We start from the raw sequence: 17453 nt of genomic DNA, 5'->3' as shown, positions 1-17453 counted from the left end.
AAAAACGTTTTGAAGCAAGCTGCACCCCCGCCCGCCTAATCGAGTCATCAGTAGCAATGCTGCCATTTAGGACCTGCCAAGAGAAAAAACCAACCTTAGTAGGAACCGTCCCATTCCAGATCCATTTAGCATAGTCAACCACTGGGTGTGCCTCACGAATCGACTTCCAGGCAGATTTTAAGGAAAACTGGCCATTGTTCGCTGGGGTCCAGACAAGACGGTCCTCCCTAGCCGAAATTTCACATTGCTATTGGAAACTCTCGTGGATCTGGATATTAACAATCAACTCCAACATCCACGGGTACCAAGATCCATCCATCTGCAAAACGTCTTTGACCTTAGCTTCCAAATTAATATGAAGAACCCATCGACAAAATCAATCAAGGGTCCCTCACCACTCCAATTATTAAGCTAGAGCAAAGCTTCACCTTTCCCAACCAGCCACCTAGACTTATCAATCAAAAAATCATGAAACCCCAAAGAGAACTTCCATGTTTTGGAACCAGCCTCAACTGGTCTTGGCCAACACATTGTGATTTCCCCTAAGGAATTTAGTCTTGAAAAAAGAACTCCAAATGGAAGGTTCAACCAACATGCGCCAGAGGCCTTTGTCTCATAGACAGATTGACCTCCCTCAAAGGACTAATTCCCAAACCTCCCTCCTTCAATGGTCTGCAAATTTTGTGCCAACTGGCCCTGTGTTTCCTTTTCCCAAAATCCGAATCACCTTAGAGAAAATTGGAGCAAATAGAATTAAATCGTGTTATGATTGTTCGAGGAATATCCAAACATGCAAGAGTATGAATAGGGATTGAAGACCAAACATGCTTTAAAAGGGTCAGTCTTCTTCCCGAAGATAATAGTTTTCCTTTCCACCCTGCCATTTTATTTCTTAATTTAATAAGGATATTTTCAAAATACGCCATCTTTAGCCTTCCTGTGTATAGAGGAGCTCCCAGATAGGTAATAGGTAAAGATTTATTTTCAAAACTTGTAATACCACTCACCAGTCTACATTGACGCTCAGACGCTTTGTTGCTCAAACTAAAACAACTTTTATTTCGATTGACTAACTGACCGGAATAAGATTCATAACGAGAAATAAATCCCATAATCTGCTTCAGGGAGGACTTTAAGACTCCTAGAAAAAACTATAGTATCATCAACAAAGAGGCTATAAGAAATACCTGGCCATGCCTTTGGGAGGTGAAAAAAGCTGGCACGACTTTCAGAGAATAGATTTGTAAGGCCCCGACTAAGCACTTCCTCAGCCAGAATAAAGAGTGGGAGAAAGAGGATCCCCTTGCCTTAGGCCCCTTCTGATTTTAAAATAACCTGTATGACCCGAGTCCATCACAATCGAAAACCAGCAGTTGTGGAGAGTCTTCTCAATAAGACGAATCCAGGTTTGACCGAACCTGAACATACTCATCACATCAATCAGAAAACCCCATTCAAGGTAGTCATAGGCCTTAGCCATATCTAGTTTTAAACTTACATTACCACCCCGGGTCTTCCTGTTCAACTCCTGAACCATTTCCTGCACCTGGGCAATGTTGTCGTGTATACACCGGCCTTTTACAAACATTCCCTATTCCTAAGAAATGATTCTTGGCAAAATAACCCCCAATCTACAAGATATCACCTTAGCTATAACCTTGTGAGAGAAATTACATAGGCTAATAGGTCTAAAATTCGACATAAACTCGGGATCATCTTTCTTGGGAATGAGGATGAGATGAGACGAAGTGGAACTTCTTGGGAGAAAGCCACCTTTAAAAAAATCTTTCACTGCTGCCCAAACATCCGCTCCAACAATGTCCCAGCAAGCTGTAAAAAATTGGCCGGTGAGTCCATCGGGATCCTTCGCACTTTCCTTTGAAAGGGAGAAAACCGCATCTTTAGCCTCCTCGAATGTCGGGGTGACAGACTCACAGTAAGCATATCATTATCTTCAGAAGTGATTATAGAAGGAATAGCATCCAACAAGTCTGCATCAGGAAAGGTAGGATCGGAGGAAAAAATGTCACTGAAATGTTTGATAGCTTCCCCATTAACACCTTCTCTGTCCAGGAGCCACTCTCCCTGGGCATTTTTTATTTTACCAATTCCACCCTTTTTCCGTTTCATATTAACCACAACATGGAAAAATCTGGTATGTCTCTCCCCTTCCTGCAGCCATTTAATTGTTGATTTTTCCTTCCAAGTGATTTTTCCTTCCAAAAAATTTCTTCTTGGAGGGTGAGATGCAAGTGTTCACAAGCCCTTTTGAGATTGTCAAGAGCCAGCTCCGTAGGCTCTATGTCACACAACCTCCGCCTTGGCCACATTATCTTCAGCAGTTTTAACATTTTGGTGAATATTTCCAAACACCTCCCTATTCCAGTCTTTGAGCCAGAGTGCTAGACACGAAGATTCTTTAATTTCAAGAATAAAATTGTCAACGGGGATCCTAAAAAAGGAGTAGACCATGCTTCAGAAATAAAAATTTTAAATTCTGGATGAGAGACACATTTTCTGGAACCTGAAAGGGGACGGGTGCTTGTCTCTGGTCGTAGAGAATTCAAACCAAATCGGAGCATGATCAAAATAGGATTTAGTCAAGTGGTGAACAGAAGAATTCCAAGGAAGATTGCACAGAACTCTGTCAAGTCTCGCTCGGACTAAATTTTCGCCAACTTGGCCGTTGGACCAGGTAAAAGAATTGCCCTCAAACCCTGCATCAAACAAAGCAGCTCTAATCACAAACTCATTGAAATCCTCCACAGAAGCAACGCATGGAGGTCTGCCGTCAATTTTCTCCGTGGGGGATAGTACGACGTTGAAATCACCACACAGAGCCCATGGGGAAGAAACATTAGCAGCCAACAGACCAAGACTTTTCCACAAAAAATTCCTTCCAATAATAGAGCAAGAGGCATGGACAGTCGCAAAAAACATGCTGTTACTGGATCCCGAGAATGCGCACGACAAAGTAAGAAATTGAGAGTGACTCTCCAGCACATCCACATTCACATGGTCCTTTGCAAAAACCCAAATTCGGTTTGCACCATTTTCTCCATTATTCAAGCAATGATGCATATTAACCCGCTTCAAAATATTGGCAGCCTTAGAAAAAGACACTTTCGGTTCAGCAATAGCAACCAAATCCAAGTTATAAACTTTAATCAAAGACTTTAGATGCCTAATAGTAGGCTTATTTCCTAACCCACGACAATTCTAATAAAGAAAATTCATTGTCAACACTGAGGAAGGGGATTGATACCTGGGCCCATAGACCTTGTAATTTGCCTCTCTGCTTGAACTGGCTGAATCTTGGCTCTCTTTACATTACCAAATCATTTCAAGTTGTGATAAGTCCGTCGTTGTATTGCCTATAAATACCCGTTGTTGTAATGTTTGAAGGCAATTCTTAGCCTCACGTAATATTACATTTTGGTATCAGAGCCAGCAGTATGTTCTAAATTCCTCTTTTCGCTTACTGGAAGGGGCTCTGCTCTTTCCCGGATGGTTTTCTTCTAAGGTCCTGTTCCTACCTTATCCAAGTATGCTCTGGAGTTGCCTTCATAAAGGATCCTCTCCATCAGAAAGGAATGGTATTTCCGTGTCTGTCTGTGGTCATGAATGTTTATACGCAGATAAAAGTCCTTGAGCATCAGGTCTGGGTCATAGGTATGCGGCCACTGTAAATCCCAGTTACATGCTAGGAAAACCTTCTGCGTCTATTCTTGCCAGATTCAGACAGACTATGGTACTCTTTTTAATACCGCTCTGAAAACTATTCGGGCAAAGCATCTCCATCTAGTAGGTGAACTCTTCATCATCATAAGCCATGGCTTTACAACCTCTAAGACCTTCCTCCTCAAGCTCTTCCTCAGTGACATTCCCCCAGACACATGCAGCTAAGGTGGATTATTTGTACGAGCTCAGTTACACACTTGCTGATCAACAGATCCACCCTACAAATTTTCCCATTCTGAATCCTTATGATGTATTCCCTCAGAATCCATCATCCTTCACCAAAAAGATTAAGACCATTCTTTCCCCTCGGAAAACCCCTGGTTTAAAGGAATATGTTCAGGCACCTCCATTTTCTCAAAATCAGGTGACAGCTGCCGACAAAGAACAATATGCTTCCGGCAAAGAATAATATTTCCCCATTGAGATAAGCCCTGACCTCATTCGGCAATGGCTTGCTTTGGGCTATACTCATCTTCATCTGGGTGCAATAAAGATCACTCTTACCTTGCATGGTCGAAAGGGTCTTCCCATGGTGATGAAATTAGATCTCTTGGACACGAGATTCAAGCAATATGCACATGCTACCATCACCAATGTTCAGACTACCTTGAATGATGGCACAGTTTTTTACACTCTGTATCCTAAATATAATATCTCCTTGAAGGACCCCAATCTTCCCACTGCATGGAAGTTTCTCATCCATATCACTGGCGCACCTCAGGTAGAATCTGCCATTGTAGCAACCTTGCATTACCAGATCTGTTATAGGTTCCAGAACCATGCTTTTGACCTCCATACTGGCCATACCAGTAATGATTCGGCCCTGTTTTTACATATCGATTCTGACAGAAATCCCACCATCACACATGTTCCCAGACAGCTCAGCCGATCTGACCTGATCAAGCTGATCCCAGAATCTTGGATCACAGCTTATTAGTCGACTCATGAAGAAACGGCTACACCTCCGATTGTTTCTATTGACCCTTCGTACAAGCATTTGGAAGGAGGAAAGACAGAGGTCCGTTTTCCAAAACCAGCCTATATGTGTCCGACAGTCCCCATTCTTCCTGAAGAACTCCCAGCTCGTTTGCCTCAGGTCCCCATTGATGCTTTTGATGCCAACGGAAACCCAATTTATCGATTTCAGAGTCCTACAGGCCACAAATATCGACATCTGTGACTGTCCAGATTGTTGTCAAACTGATGAAGATGATGAGCCTCCAAGGCGTCGGCAGAAATCTCCCTCTCAGAAGAAGAAGAAAGTTCCGGATCCTCTCCTCTCTGGCAACGCTACCAACGTGGTTGTCCAAATGTTGGTCCTCTTGGTGATGATCCTGGAAAATATCAATTCATTGTTGAGTATGGTAACAGGAAACCATGTTCGTTAGGATGCTGCTCACCTCAACCCACCCCTTGCTATATGATGGGCAGTGGATCGTCCTCCTCAATCAGCAAAAATTTCCCCCCTGTTGCTGACTATGAAGATGCTAACCAGAGAATGCCTCGTTGGAAAGTTACTCCTCCAAATACGGTGGACTAGGATGGCCAGCGGCCTGGAAACTCTTCTGTTGAAGCTCAGCTGAACTGGTAAGCAGAGAATGCTCTAATTCAGAATCAATACCTTCAGAAAATTGTGTCCTACCAAGAACACACCACTTTGGCCCTGCAAAAACAAGACCTGGATGTCAGATATCTCAAAGAGAAGATCGAAGCTCTACATAATGAACTTATGCACATAGCTACAACAGTCAAGGATGTAGCATATGCGTCTGCCCTCATTTTAGTACGAGAAAAGGAAAAGAAAGCATTAGAAGAACAGCTTCGTTGGGCACAGACTCCACTTCAGACGTCTCTCGGTCCATACTTACCTGAGTTTCCTCCCGTCATTGAAGTTGATTCTTCAAATACACAGCATACCTTTCCGACAGAATTACTCAAGGAATTACAACGTGACCAAAGGCGCATTGGGCAACGAAAATCTTCGTCCTCATCCCGAGATAGGTCTACTTCCTCATCTTCCTCTCGGGATACATCTACGTCACATCACTCTCCACAACAAAGCTATCAGCCATATCAGCCAAGCTAGCAGTCTTGCTCCCAACCTACATTTCAACCAACCTATACAGCCCCATCAAGGCTACTTGGCTTCGTTCCATATGTACCTCTTGCTACCAAACCACAATCTACCCAGCCAGCCTGTTCCCCATTGATTCCTGCAAAGAACCCAAATCTTTTGAGTACTTTTCTGAAACAACTCCATTCTACCTCTAAACCATCCATCCCAGTTCTCTCTGTGCAGGATCACCATGATTCCGGCTCTACCATGTCTGAATCCTCCGCTGAGTCTGACGACAATATCCCCTGCCTTTGCGACCCAACCAAACACTCAGCCGAACCAACAGAACCAACAGGCAGGTACTGGAGTCACTGATCCTATCATCTCGGATGATGAGGACCACGTAGGTGAGAACGCTCCCCAGGTAAACCTACAGGCTCCGATGCCGGATTACCAGCCCTATCAAAATCAGGATCCCAAGCAATTGTTCACTTTTGATGGAATTCCATTCAATAAATGGCTTGATAAGATCTCAGAGTTCCATGCTTGGTTGACTTCTGAACTGCTGCAAGAGGGAATGACTTCTCATGCGGCTATAACAAAGTTTTTGGCAAGAACGCATGGCACCTTACGAGAATGGTACATGTCCCTCGGCCCTTACAGGCAGCTACAATGGGTACAAATAGGAATTGATGAATTTGTATCCCAGCTCTATAATGAATTCATTGGTCCAATTGAGAGCAACAATGTCAAAGCCCGGGAAGAATACTTGTAGATGAAATGCTGCTCTTTCCAGAAATCAGACCTTAAAAAACATTTTACCAGAATGATGGACCGTTTCTACATTCTTGGCGGTCTTGATGATGTAAATATGAAGCAGATCTTCTTGAATTCTTTCCCGGAGCCCTTGGGCAAAGATGCAGCAAAGAATTTACATATCCAAGGTCTCCACCTTCATCAGATCACTCTTGGCAGACTGTACCATGAAATTCAAACTGCTCTCCAAAGGCTTTGTGATCAACAACAGTTTTTCAAAACTTGGGAGAAGACCACAGAAAAGCTAAAAGACACCTGTGACACTTCGTACCTGAAGATCAAATGCAAGGACAAAAACTGTACTTGTCCCATAAAGAAGCAATCATACTTCTCCAAGATTTACAGGCGTAGATCAGCTCCCCATAAGCGAGCAAACCACTCCCATCCATCTCACAAGCACTCCAAAAACAAGAGATATAGATACTTCAAACGGAAGAAATTCTGAGGAAAGACTTCCGATACCTGCTACTCTTGTGGGAAGAAAGGCCATTTTTGCCAAAAATTGCCCTGACAAGAAGAAGAAGACCAACCTCATGCATATGTTGGCTAGGTTCGACACCAGTGATGAAGAAGATGCGGATATAGAGTCACTGTACTCTATCGATGAAGAGTTTTCCCCAGATCTCTTATTTGCTTTGGAAGTACAGCTTTCAGAGACAGAATCTGAATCTGAAACTGAGTTCGACAGATTTGAACCCGTCTACCCCCTCTTCCACTCTAATCCTCCACCCCCGTCTCCACCATTAGTCCCAGCTGCTAAGGTTCTCCTTCCTTTAGCTCCCTTATACATAGTCCCCGCAGCTTGGGACCGTCCGGTCAAAATTATTGGATATTTTGACACCGAGGCTACCATGACCATCTTAGCACCCCATGTTTTACCTTCTTGCTGTTGGAAGCCTCATAAGCAGTACTTTACCGCAGCTAATGGTAAGACCTTTTCAGTGGATCTTATTTCCAAAGACCCAGTTAAGTTCAAAATATTTCCCACTTTGGTCATTAGCCATAGAGTTTTAGGGTCCTCCCTACCTGATCGAGATGCTCTTATTGGTTTTGACCTTCTCAGCAAACTCCCTTCTCTTCAATGGAGTGCCCATGGTCTGACCTATAAAAAGCAATTTCTCCCTTGGACATCAGTTCCTAATCTTTTTCTAGCAATTCCTTTTGCAGATATCAAGCAGCAGTTGATTTCTCAGTGTTGTGTGGATTCTCACACTGAATTCCTTACTAAGTGTGATCACCCACTATGGCAAAACCCACAATTTTTCATCAAGCTTCCCTTAAAGAAGAATGAAGATGCAAATCCTACTAAAGCCAGCCACACAGGCATGAATCCATCCCATCTTGCTCTTGCGCGAGAAGAAGTCACCCTCCTACAAGCCCAAGGTCTTATTGAACCAACATCCTCTCCCTGGGCATGTGAGGCATTCTATGTTAACAAGAGAGCAGAACAATCTAGAGGCAAACTCTGGTTTGTCATCAATTACCAACCCCTCAATGCATTCCTGGCAGATGATAAATTTCCATTGCCAACACGAGCGACGCTTATGTTGCAACTTTCAGAGGCGACAATTTTTAGTAAGTTTGACTTAAAGGCTGGATTCTGGCAGCTTGGTATTCACCCGGATGATCAACCCAAGCCAGGCTTTTGCATCCCTGGATACCATTTCCATTGGAATGTCATGCCATTTGGTCTCAAGGTCGCCCCATCTCTTTTCCAAAAGGCAATGATGAAAATTTATGCACCTATCCAAACCCAGGCACTTATCTACATTGTTGACATCCTTCTCTTTTCCAAGACAGAAGAGGAGTACCACCAGTTACTGGCCCAATTTTATGCCATCACTGTACAATATGGAATCATGCTTTCACCCAAAAAGATGGAGGTCGGAGTCTCTACCATAGATTTCCTTGGCGTCACAATTAGAGAGGAAAATATGAGCTTCAACCTCATATTGGGAAGTCTCTTCTCCAGTTCCCCGATGGTCCTCTCATTGTGCAGCAGCTTTAGCAATTCCTTGGAATAATCAACTATATGACTGAGTTCATTCCACATCAGACTCGGCATACATGACTTTTGAACAAACTTCTTAAGAAGAATCCTCCCCCATGGACGGAGGACTACAACAAGGCAGTCCGGACTCTCAAAGATATTGCCTAGCATCTGCCCCCTCTCCGAATCCCTTCTACAGGCCTCAGAATCCTACAAACCGATGCAAGTGATGAGCAATGGGCAACAGTCCTTTTAGAAGAAGTAAAGAATGGAACCCGGAAGGTTTGCGGATACAGAAGCGCACAGTTTAAACCAGCAGAACAGCATTATCATTCTACCTTAAAGGAAATATTGGCGGTCAGGCGTGGTATTGAGAAGTTTCAATTTTGTCTCATTGGTCACACCTTCCAAGTCGAGATGGATATGTCTTCCTTCCAAAAAATGCTTCAATTCAAGCAAAAGGTTCTTCCCGAGCCTCAGCTCCTCCGATGGACAGACTGGTTTTCTCAGTGGTCCTTTACGGTCAAACACATTCAAGGCAAAGATAACATTCTTGCAGACTTCCTTTCCCGAATGAAAAATTCAATCCATTCATCCATTCATGTCCTCTGTATGCCACTCTGGCCTTCCTCTCGCTCCCGTGCTTCATCCTCCCGGTCCAATCAAAATGACCCAGGACCATCTGAACCACCACCACTAGACCTTCCCCTCCTTGATCTTGTCCATCTTCTACCCACTCTTCCTCCCGAAATCTACTTTGACATTTCTGGAAGGACTATGGTTAGTTACAGTACCCAAACCGACCAATCCCTCCTTGCAGTCCTTGCCCATAGGTATGGCCTTCAATACGATTGGATGGTCTGTCACCCAGATTACCCATTCCTAACTCTTTTCACCATCACCCAGTATTACATGTTTGAAAAGGCGTTTGTGGTATTCTTTTGGCACCTGTTAGTTGTTCATAAAATTGCCATGTGTTTCTCCATCCCTGCCCTCATCCACTATTTACGACAAACCTCTTCCAGATATAGGTTACCATCCAGGCCCAACACTTTTCTTCACCTTGCCGTTCCTTCTCATTTTGCGAGGTTTCTCCAACTTTTTGCCCCCATCCCACATTGGATTAATGTGTTGACCAGCCTGCCTCACGATCACCTCTTTGCCACCATCCTCTTCCATCGACCTGTTGACCATATTCACCCTGCCCTTGTTGAACCTCCAATCCTTGATCATCGTCTCATAGCCTATAGCCCTTCCTTCTCCATTATTGGAACTAGTGATGATGACCTCTTTGCCCAAAGGAGATGCCAATGAATCGACACGGGAACAATGGAGACAGTTCATGAGAACCATGTGTACCGAAAAGCAAGTGGACCCAGCTACTTTACCTCCTATCCTTCTCAACTCCACCTGCACAGCATGGGATGTCAATAATGTGCTGCAACACCCACTGATCCGTCATATCATGAGACAACACGTGCAGTATGAAGTTCACCAATACTTCCACTACCGCACAGGTGCTCACTCCTCTAGCAGCCCCGAGACAGACTAAAGCGTTTGTCGTGTTATGTATTCGTGTCATGTTTATTGTGCTATGTATTCGTGTAATGTTTGTCGTGTTATGTAATTCTACAGTTGTTGTTATGCATGAATGTCTTGTCATGTCAAAAGTCTTATGTGTTGGATGCTTTGTGGATTTCAAGTCGTGATCAGTCCATGGATTTCAGGTTGTGTTAAGTCCGTGGATTTGAAGTTGTGATAAGTCCGTCGTTGTATTGCCTATAAATATCCGTTGTTGTAATGTTTGAAGGCAATTCTTAGCCTTACGTAATATTACATTTCATTTTCACGAAGGATTGAACGCATTCTATTCACCCTGTTGTGCAAAGTAAGGCTGAACACTTTGAGAGAATTAACTATGTCTTCCTACTTCCCAGTCACACGGTTGGCCATTAAAACCATCTGAGCTGAAATCATCCTTCGATTCACCCATGAACCTGGAAGAGCGGCCATGGATCTGCTTACCAAGCAACCCCAGATCTTCAACACCATCCTTCCTGAAATTCTTGACCAATAATGAAGCATTAACATTCACCATATCCTCCACTCCTTGGGCAGAGACAACATCCTCTTTCCCATCCGAGAAATTCCCCTCCTCTTCAGAATTTAGGTCGCCCTCGTCCGAGGAACGAACCAAGTTAATCTCGTCCACTCCAAGGACAACCTCACTCGAGGTAGGATGAACCCCCAGCTGATCCAAAGTCAACAATCTACCAGTCGGGCGCCAACACGCCTTCGAAGTACCTAAAACCTGATCAGGAAAATCCAAGATCCCTGTGACACCCGCATTCAATGCCTCCTTGTGAACAGTACCATGCAGCATCTCAGTTATACCCTCCTGATCATGAGAGACCTCCTAACGGATAGGAGCAGCAGACGTACTTTGAGTACCCAGGTCAGATTGCAGCCTAGCAAAAACGTTGGATTGAGAGACCAAAGCTCCGCCGCCCTTCTCAGCCTGCTTATCATTCTTTCGAGACACAGCGCTCTTGTCCCCGTTATTTCCAACATCCAAAACTTCCATAACCGCAGCCGAATGCAATAATTTCTTTCCTTGCTCTCCCCGATGAATGGCTTCCTTCTGAATCTTTTTCCTGCAGTTCTCTACAAAGTGACCAATTTTATTACACCTGCTGCAGAATGAAGGTTTTCTTTCGTAGATCACTTTCTGAAAAAAACCATCAGACCCGCAGCCAATCCAGATTCTGTCCAGGTCATGATCACGCAGATCAAACTCAACGCAGGCCCTGGCCGCCATTGTACGAGAGCAGCCTGCAGTAGCCCCATCCACTCTGACGACCTGCTTCACTGCCCCAGCCACGGAGAGAAAAAAAATTACCTTGGTAAAAATTGACCGGCAGATTTGGGAATGAAACCCAAACGGGCACAACTGGAGATTCAGTTCCAGGCTTAAAGTTGCGTGTCCACTTGAAGAAATGGAACAAAAAGCCTTTAATGTGTATTTGTTCCTTAAGCCACACCTTAGTAAAATCAGACTTATCTACGAAGCGAAGAAGAAGATGCCTTTGATCCAAACTAGAAATAGCAATGTCCAAAACCAGCTGAAATGAAGCCTTAAGCCCCGCCTTGATATGAAAGTCGAAGGCCTGCCATAAGCATACTTCGCAATAAGGGAGAAACTAAAAGGAACTTCAGAACACATCAACTCTTCCTGGGAGAAAAAAATCGCAGGGCAGTCCAGATGAAAGCAAGGCTTCTTTAACGATATCTCCACAGGCTGGAACGAGAGAGACTTTGAGACCATTGAAGCGTAAGAATGACCCCTGACCCCATTGCCACAAGAACCTGGCTCAGGAGGTTGATCCTCCCTGGGAGGATCCCCCATGAGAACGAACAAGGAGCCAAACGTCTAGGGTTCCTGCGAGAAGATATGCTAACGTGCTACTGCAGAGCAATAAATGCTAGCATGCGCCTATGAGCAAGTAGTGTTCTCATGGGTCCCTTAAAGTACTTCTTGGGGATTCTTGAATTTCTCTGGTTAAATCATCCATGATGAGCGTAGACTAATAAGGGTTAAAGTTGATCTGTGATGCAACCCAAATTGTAATTAGGAATTAACTACCTTGAACCCCCATGGTTCTTATACTAATCACCACACCATTATACATATCATTAACTATGTCTACATATTTACTTAATGAATACAAGGTATGGAAATTGCAAATCTAAACCGTCTTTGGTATCATTTTTCTATTCCATGGTTTAATTACTATTTTCTGAACTTGCTTCATTAATGTCTACTTTTGGTTCAGTTTCAGTTTCAGATTTCTGCTTACTAATTCTGGAAGTTCCAAATCTGGTTACTATTTTAGGTGTTTCTATTTCTTGTAGTTGCTAAATTCTGGTTTCTACTTTGAGTGCTTGATATCTGTGATCCTGGTTTTACATGAGGTTTTCTAACCGCAATCCCTTAGGCGATTAGAATACCACATTATTTCGTGTATGAGATGTATTTCTCGAGTTCAATGGTTGGCTCCTGTTATTGACTCTGCCTTTTCATTGGTTATTTTGAATGGTTGCAGTAGAACAGGTGCTTGTAATTACCTAGTGAGGATTTTTCACTTAAAATACTCAACCTGTTGTTGACTTTTGATGTATTGTAGTAACTTAGGGTGGCATTAGCCTCACCATGTGTAGATTTTACACGGGTTTGTTGTGACAACTTTTTATTTTTTTTTGATATTATGGTGGTTATTTATGAGTTAGGTCAGCTTAACTGCTTACTGCCATAGTTGTCATTTTGTCTGGTTGACCTAAGGCATTGGAGGGGGCATGGACGCAAGGCGACGCCAACAAGACGGCCAATGCGTCCAAGGTGCCCGTCTAGGAGACGAAGGCGTCCAAGGTGTCTGGACGCCTAGGCAACGCTTTGACAACTATGCGTACTGCAGTTTCTCATGTCGGTCACTGAATTCTATGGTGAATCTATATATGCTCTATGATCTTATATTCCTTCATTAGATTAATTCCATAGTTTCCTAAAAATTGTCAGTTCTACATTGGAAAAGTTTCTCTTACTGTTTTAAAGTTTTTCTGTCTCTGAAATTGGTTTTATATTGATGACACCTGCCTTTCTTTTGCTCAGTCATAAAGGATTTCCAGAGAGATATGTGAAGCATCTGAAAGATATTGGGTATTAAAGAGAATTTTACATTTAGCACTCACAGTGTGGAGGTAACTTTTTATTATTATTTTTTTTTTCCAATTTTGAAAATTGTTACTCTGTAGACCTTATACCAGTTATATAAGAAAGGTAGTAACACATGGTGGGAATATGATATCAAATTTATGAATTGGTTTGTTGGAAAATAAATCTTATCAGATTAAAATAAGGGTATGTTTTTTCAGTGATGAATATGCTTTAAAACATTTAAAACCATTTGTAAATAAAGGGTTAAGTCTGTGTGTTCTCGGGGAATGGACCATTTATGTTGGTCTGTTAGGCTCTGTATGGCAACGTTCTTAAAAAGCGTTTCTAGGGTTTTTCTGTTTTTTTTGGAACAGAAATGGGGCGAAAACTGCATGGTATGTCCAGTTTGATTTTTTTTTTAAAAAAAAAAAGGAACTGGGCACTTGTCACACTTTTGATCCCCATTTGAAAAACACCAAAATAATGTTTCTCACATTAGAGAAACACTTCTACCAATTTCCTGAGAAACACCTGTATCAATTTCCTGAGATAATGAAGGTAATATTGGAATTTCCAAGAAAAACATAACAATAGGTGATGTTTTGCCCTAAAACCTCACAACCTTTCTTCACTCGCATGACTACTCTAACCTAGTTCTTTCTCAACCTTTGTAAATTCGATCAAACTCTGGTGCTCTCTTTGTGCTTGACCTCTGCAATTGTGTTCTTGATCTGTAACTTTTCTTCACACCCAACCTCTGTAAACCCAATCGACCTCTGGAACTCTCAGTGGGACAGTGAGTTGTGGATTTGAATTTGATGGCCTGCACAGAGGATGTGCGCTCTCAGTGAAGCACATTTTATTTCTCAATTAAAAATAACAAAAAAGGCACTGTTATAGTTGTTAGTCTGCTGCTTTGTTCAATTTAAAACATTAGAAATTGGAATTTTAATTTTTTATTTCGTCCTCTTGCGCCCTTCTCTTTCTTCTTCCGTTTTTCAACTTTGTTTGTTAGGTTTTTGTTCTCATCACTCGTTAGCCCTTTATTGGTTTGGGTTTTTTCGAGATTAACGGGGAAAGAAACAATCCTTCCTTTTTCATCCAATCTTGCTTTTTGAGCTGAGTGATAGGGTTAGGGTTTCCCTTTGGTTTGGTTCCATCAACGTCACCCTTGAAGAATGTCACTCATGGCGAAAGTAGGGAATTACAACAAGCCATAATTCGAGGTGCAATTTTAACCCAATGAGTGCATTTAGATATTTTGTTGAATTATTTATCCACCCGTGTTCCCCCTATGGATAGTCCGCAGTGTTAGAGCTCCTGTATGATATACATATTGTTTCCTCCCTTTCCTACAAGGTCGGCCTTTTAGAGGAAGCGGTTCCAACATATTTGTACTCTTCACTAGTTCTTAAGTTGTGGAAAATTTTTAGTCACGTCACTTGCGTCATCTACGATATGAATTGCTAGGCAGTTTACAATTTTATTTGTAGTCTTCGAATTCATCTACTTTCCGGGGTTCTGGTTGCTTTATGGATGCTGCTGCTATTTTTATGCTGAAAAATCCTAAAAATGCATTGTGATGTTTGTTGTCTGTTATAATGTCTCCAGAACTGTTAGATTACTCTTCTTGAGAAGTGAAATCAATTGGGGTTCCTTGGTTGCTCGTTGGATTATCCCACACAGCTTCAATTCTTTGGGGTTGTCAACCCCAAACGACGATTGCGTTACTTCTTTTACCCCCTTTGGTCTTGCATTTTTTGATTGGGTATCCTTGATTTTAATGATTTTGAGGCTTAGACACAAGGTGAGTTGAGGTGATTGGTGAGATTTGTATGCAGCAAGGCATTTGCTGTATTCCTTCCTCAAATTTTATAGAAAGTAGAGGTTAGCCCCTAAAAAAGAATTGCTTGCTAGAGTCTACTTTGAAAGGGTTAATGGTAAGATACTTGAGTTTATGTTCTCTGGCTGAACTTTGAATTACAAGACATAATATTTGATAAAATAACCCCAGCTTTGAAGTTGATGATGTAGAAGTTATTATGTAAAGCAGATTTAGTTTATGATGGAAACCCCTGGTGCAGGTGGCATTTTACGTAAGTTTTGGTAAACAACAAAAATGATTATGTTGTGCGACCCATACAGATTTCTGTTTCTTCTTAGTTATAGAAATGTTTTTTTTCCTGAGTGTTACCATACAACATTTTAGGACCCAGAAACGCTAAAAAAACATAGAAACACAAAAAACTGTGTCAGACCCAGAAACACTCAAAAAACACAGAAGTGTTGCCTTACAAAGTGCTAAGTACTTAAAGTGTCATCATCTGGGTCATTTTGAGATTTGTCAATAATAAGAGGAAAAGACAGAGAAGAGAAAACGAGAGGAAGAGAAGATGTGCATGCCGAGAGTTACCTAATGTGTGTAATCTCTCACTATACTTCAATATATATTCATTAAGGGTAAAACAGAGAGATCAAACATTAAAAAAATCAATAAGAACATATGACTAAACTACCCTCTCACATGTGTCGGTATTAGCACTAGGCGCTAATACCGAGACTCACATGAATCTGGATGACACTCCCCCTCAAGTTGGAGCATAGATGCTAATCATGCCCAGCTTGTTACAAATATAATCCACTCTTGCACTCCCCAAAGACTTCGTGAACACATCTGCAAGTTGCTCTCCTGTACGAACATGACGAGGAGAAATCAATCCTTGTTGCTACTTCGCTCGAACAAAATGACAATCAACCTCAATGTGTTTCGTTCTCTCATGAAACACTGGATTTGAAGCAATATAGACAACAACTTGATTGTTACACCACAGTTGCATTGGAGAATCAATATCAAAGCCAAGCTCAGCCAATAACTGTTTTACCCAAGGTACTAAAACTCGGAACTCGGTACCAACTCGGTCCCTTGAAAAACCGAGTCGAGTCGAGATCTTGCTGAGTTGGTGCATTTTTTTTTCCGACTCGAAGCCTCAACTCGGTGGGTTTTAGACCTAGTTTGGGTCTGAAACTTGGTATTCAGCCTATTTTAGGCCATTTAAACATAATGGCACTATCAGATTTTGCAAAAACAAAATCCAAATAGGAGTTATGTACCGGTCAAACTTAATTTGGTGTGCACAAATGCTGTCAAAATCGCTCTGAATGAAAATATTTTCTTGAACATCAAAACGAATGAATATTTTACCACTCTTTTGGTTTTTAGCAATGTTTTACCATATTAAGATTTATGGAATTTTTAGATTTGAGAAAAACCCCAGCATTAGAAAGTTGAAAATTGCACCTACCGCGGAAAATCCAGTTTTTGTTCTTGAATTGGGGGGTTGACTTTTTTTCTTTTTGGAATTTGATTTTTTAACTATTTTTATTCGATTCAAATAGGGGGGTATTTGCTTATTTATGAATAATATCTTAAGTAAATGTCATTTACTTAAATGATATTAGGCATAAATAAGTGTCTTAGTTCCTGACCTAAATAAGTGTCTATATACCAAGGTTTGCATAGATAAGTGTCTGTATACTAAGATTTTGAGTCGAGATTCTCGAGATCTGACACTCATATAAAGGAGTTTGGGTCGAAATTCTCGAGATCTCGAGAACTCGGCGAGATCTTGAGATCTCGGTCGAGTTGTTGCACTTTTGCAACTAGTATGCCATCTCGTCTCGGTTTCTCAAAAAACCGAGAAACTCGCTGAGATCTCACGAGTTCTTCAACTATGGTTTTACCCACATCAATTCACAGATAACATGTGCCATAGCCCTATATTTTGATTTTGCATTGGAATGAGCAACTACTATCTGTTTCTTGCTTTTCCTAGACACCAAGTTCCCACCAACAAACACGCAATAACCTGTAGTAGATCTTCTATCAACTGGAGATCCTGCCCAATCAGCATCTGAAAAACCCTCATCAACCCATGGCTATGATCGCTATAGAGAAGACCACGTCCAGGAGCCTTTTTGAGATAACGCAAGAAATGCATAACAGCCTCCCAATGAGATGTCCGAGGAGCAGATAAAAACTAACTCACCATACTCACAGGCAAGGCAATATTAGGCCGAGTCACTGTTAGATAATTTACTTCCCAACAAGCCTTCAATACTTCTCAGGATTAGGTAGGACA

At 42.0% G+C, this 17453-nt stretch overlaps 2 protein-coding genes across 2 annotated transcripts in view; one reads left to right on the top strand and one right to left on the bottom strand.

The window, feature by feature from the left end:
- Positions 1-1788: 1788 nt before the first annotated feature.
- On the bottom strand, positions 1789-3081 carry LOC122647506. The gene is made up of 3 exons (XM_043840894.1): positions 2570-3081; positions 2314-2452; positions 1789-2172 (listed from the first exon to the last, which is right to left on the bottom strand). The coding sequence occupies exons 1-3, from the start codon at positions 3079-3081 to the stop codon at positions 1789-1791; spliced, it is 1035 nt and encodes a 344-aa protein (XP_043696829.1).
- A 10209-nt stretch (positions 3082-13290) lies between these two features.
- The window catches only part of LOC122647507 (SNF1-related protein kinase catalytic subunit alpha KIN10), a 56927-nt gene continuing 52764 nt past the window's right edge, over positions 13291-17453 (top strand). Inside the window, exon 1 of the mRNA XM_043840896.1 lies at positions 13291-13358. The gene's annotated coding sequence lies outside the window, so the exon portion shown is untranslated. The remainder of the gene's footprint in view (positions 13359-17453) is intronic.

The sequence above is a fragment of the Telopea speciosissima genome, unplaced genomic scaffold, assembly GCF_018873765.1.
Source record: "Telopea speciosissima isolate NSW1024214 ecotype Mountain lineage unplaced genomic scaffold, Tspe_v1 Tspe_v1.0069, whole genome shotgun sequence".
NCBI lineage: Eukaryota > Viridiplantae > Streptophyta > Magnoliopsida > Proteales > Proteaceae > Telopea > Telopea speciosissima.
The sequence above is the reverse complement of the archived record's forward strand: the minus strand, read 5'-3'. Positions and strand labels throughout refer to the sequence as shown.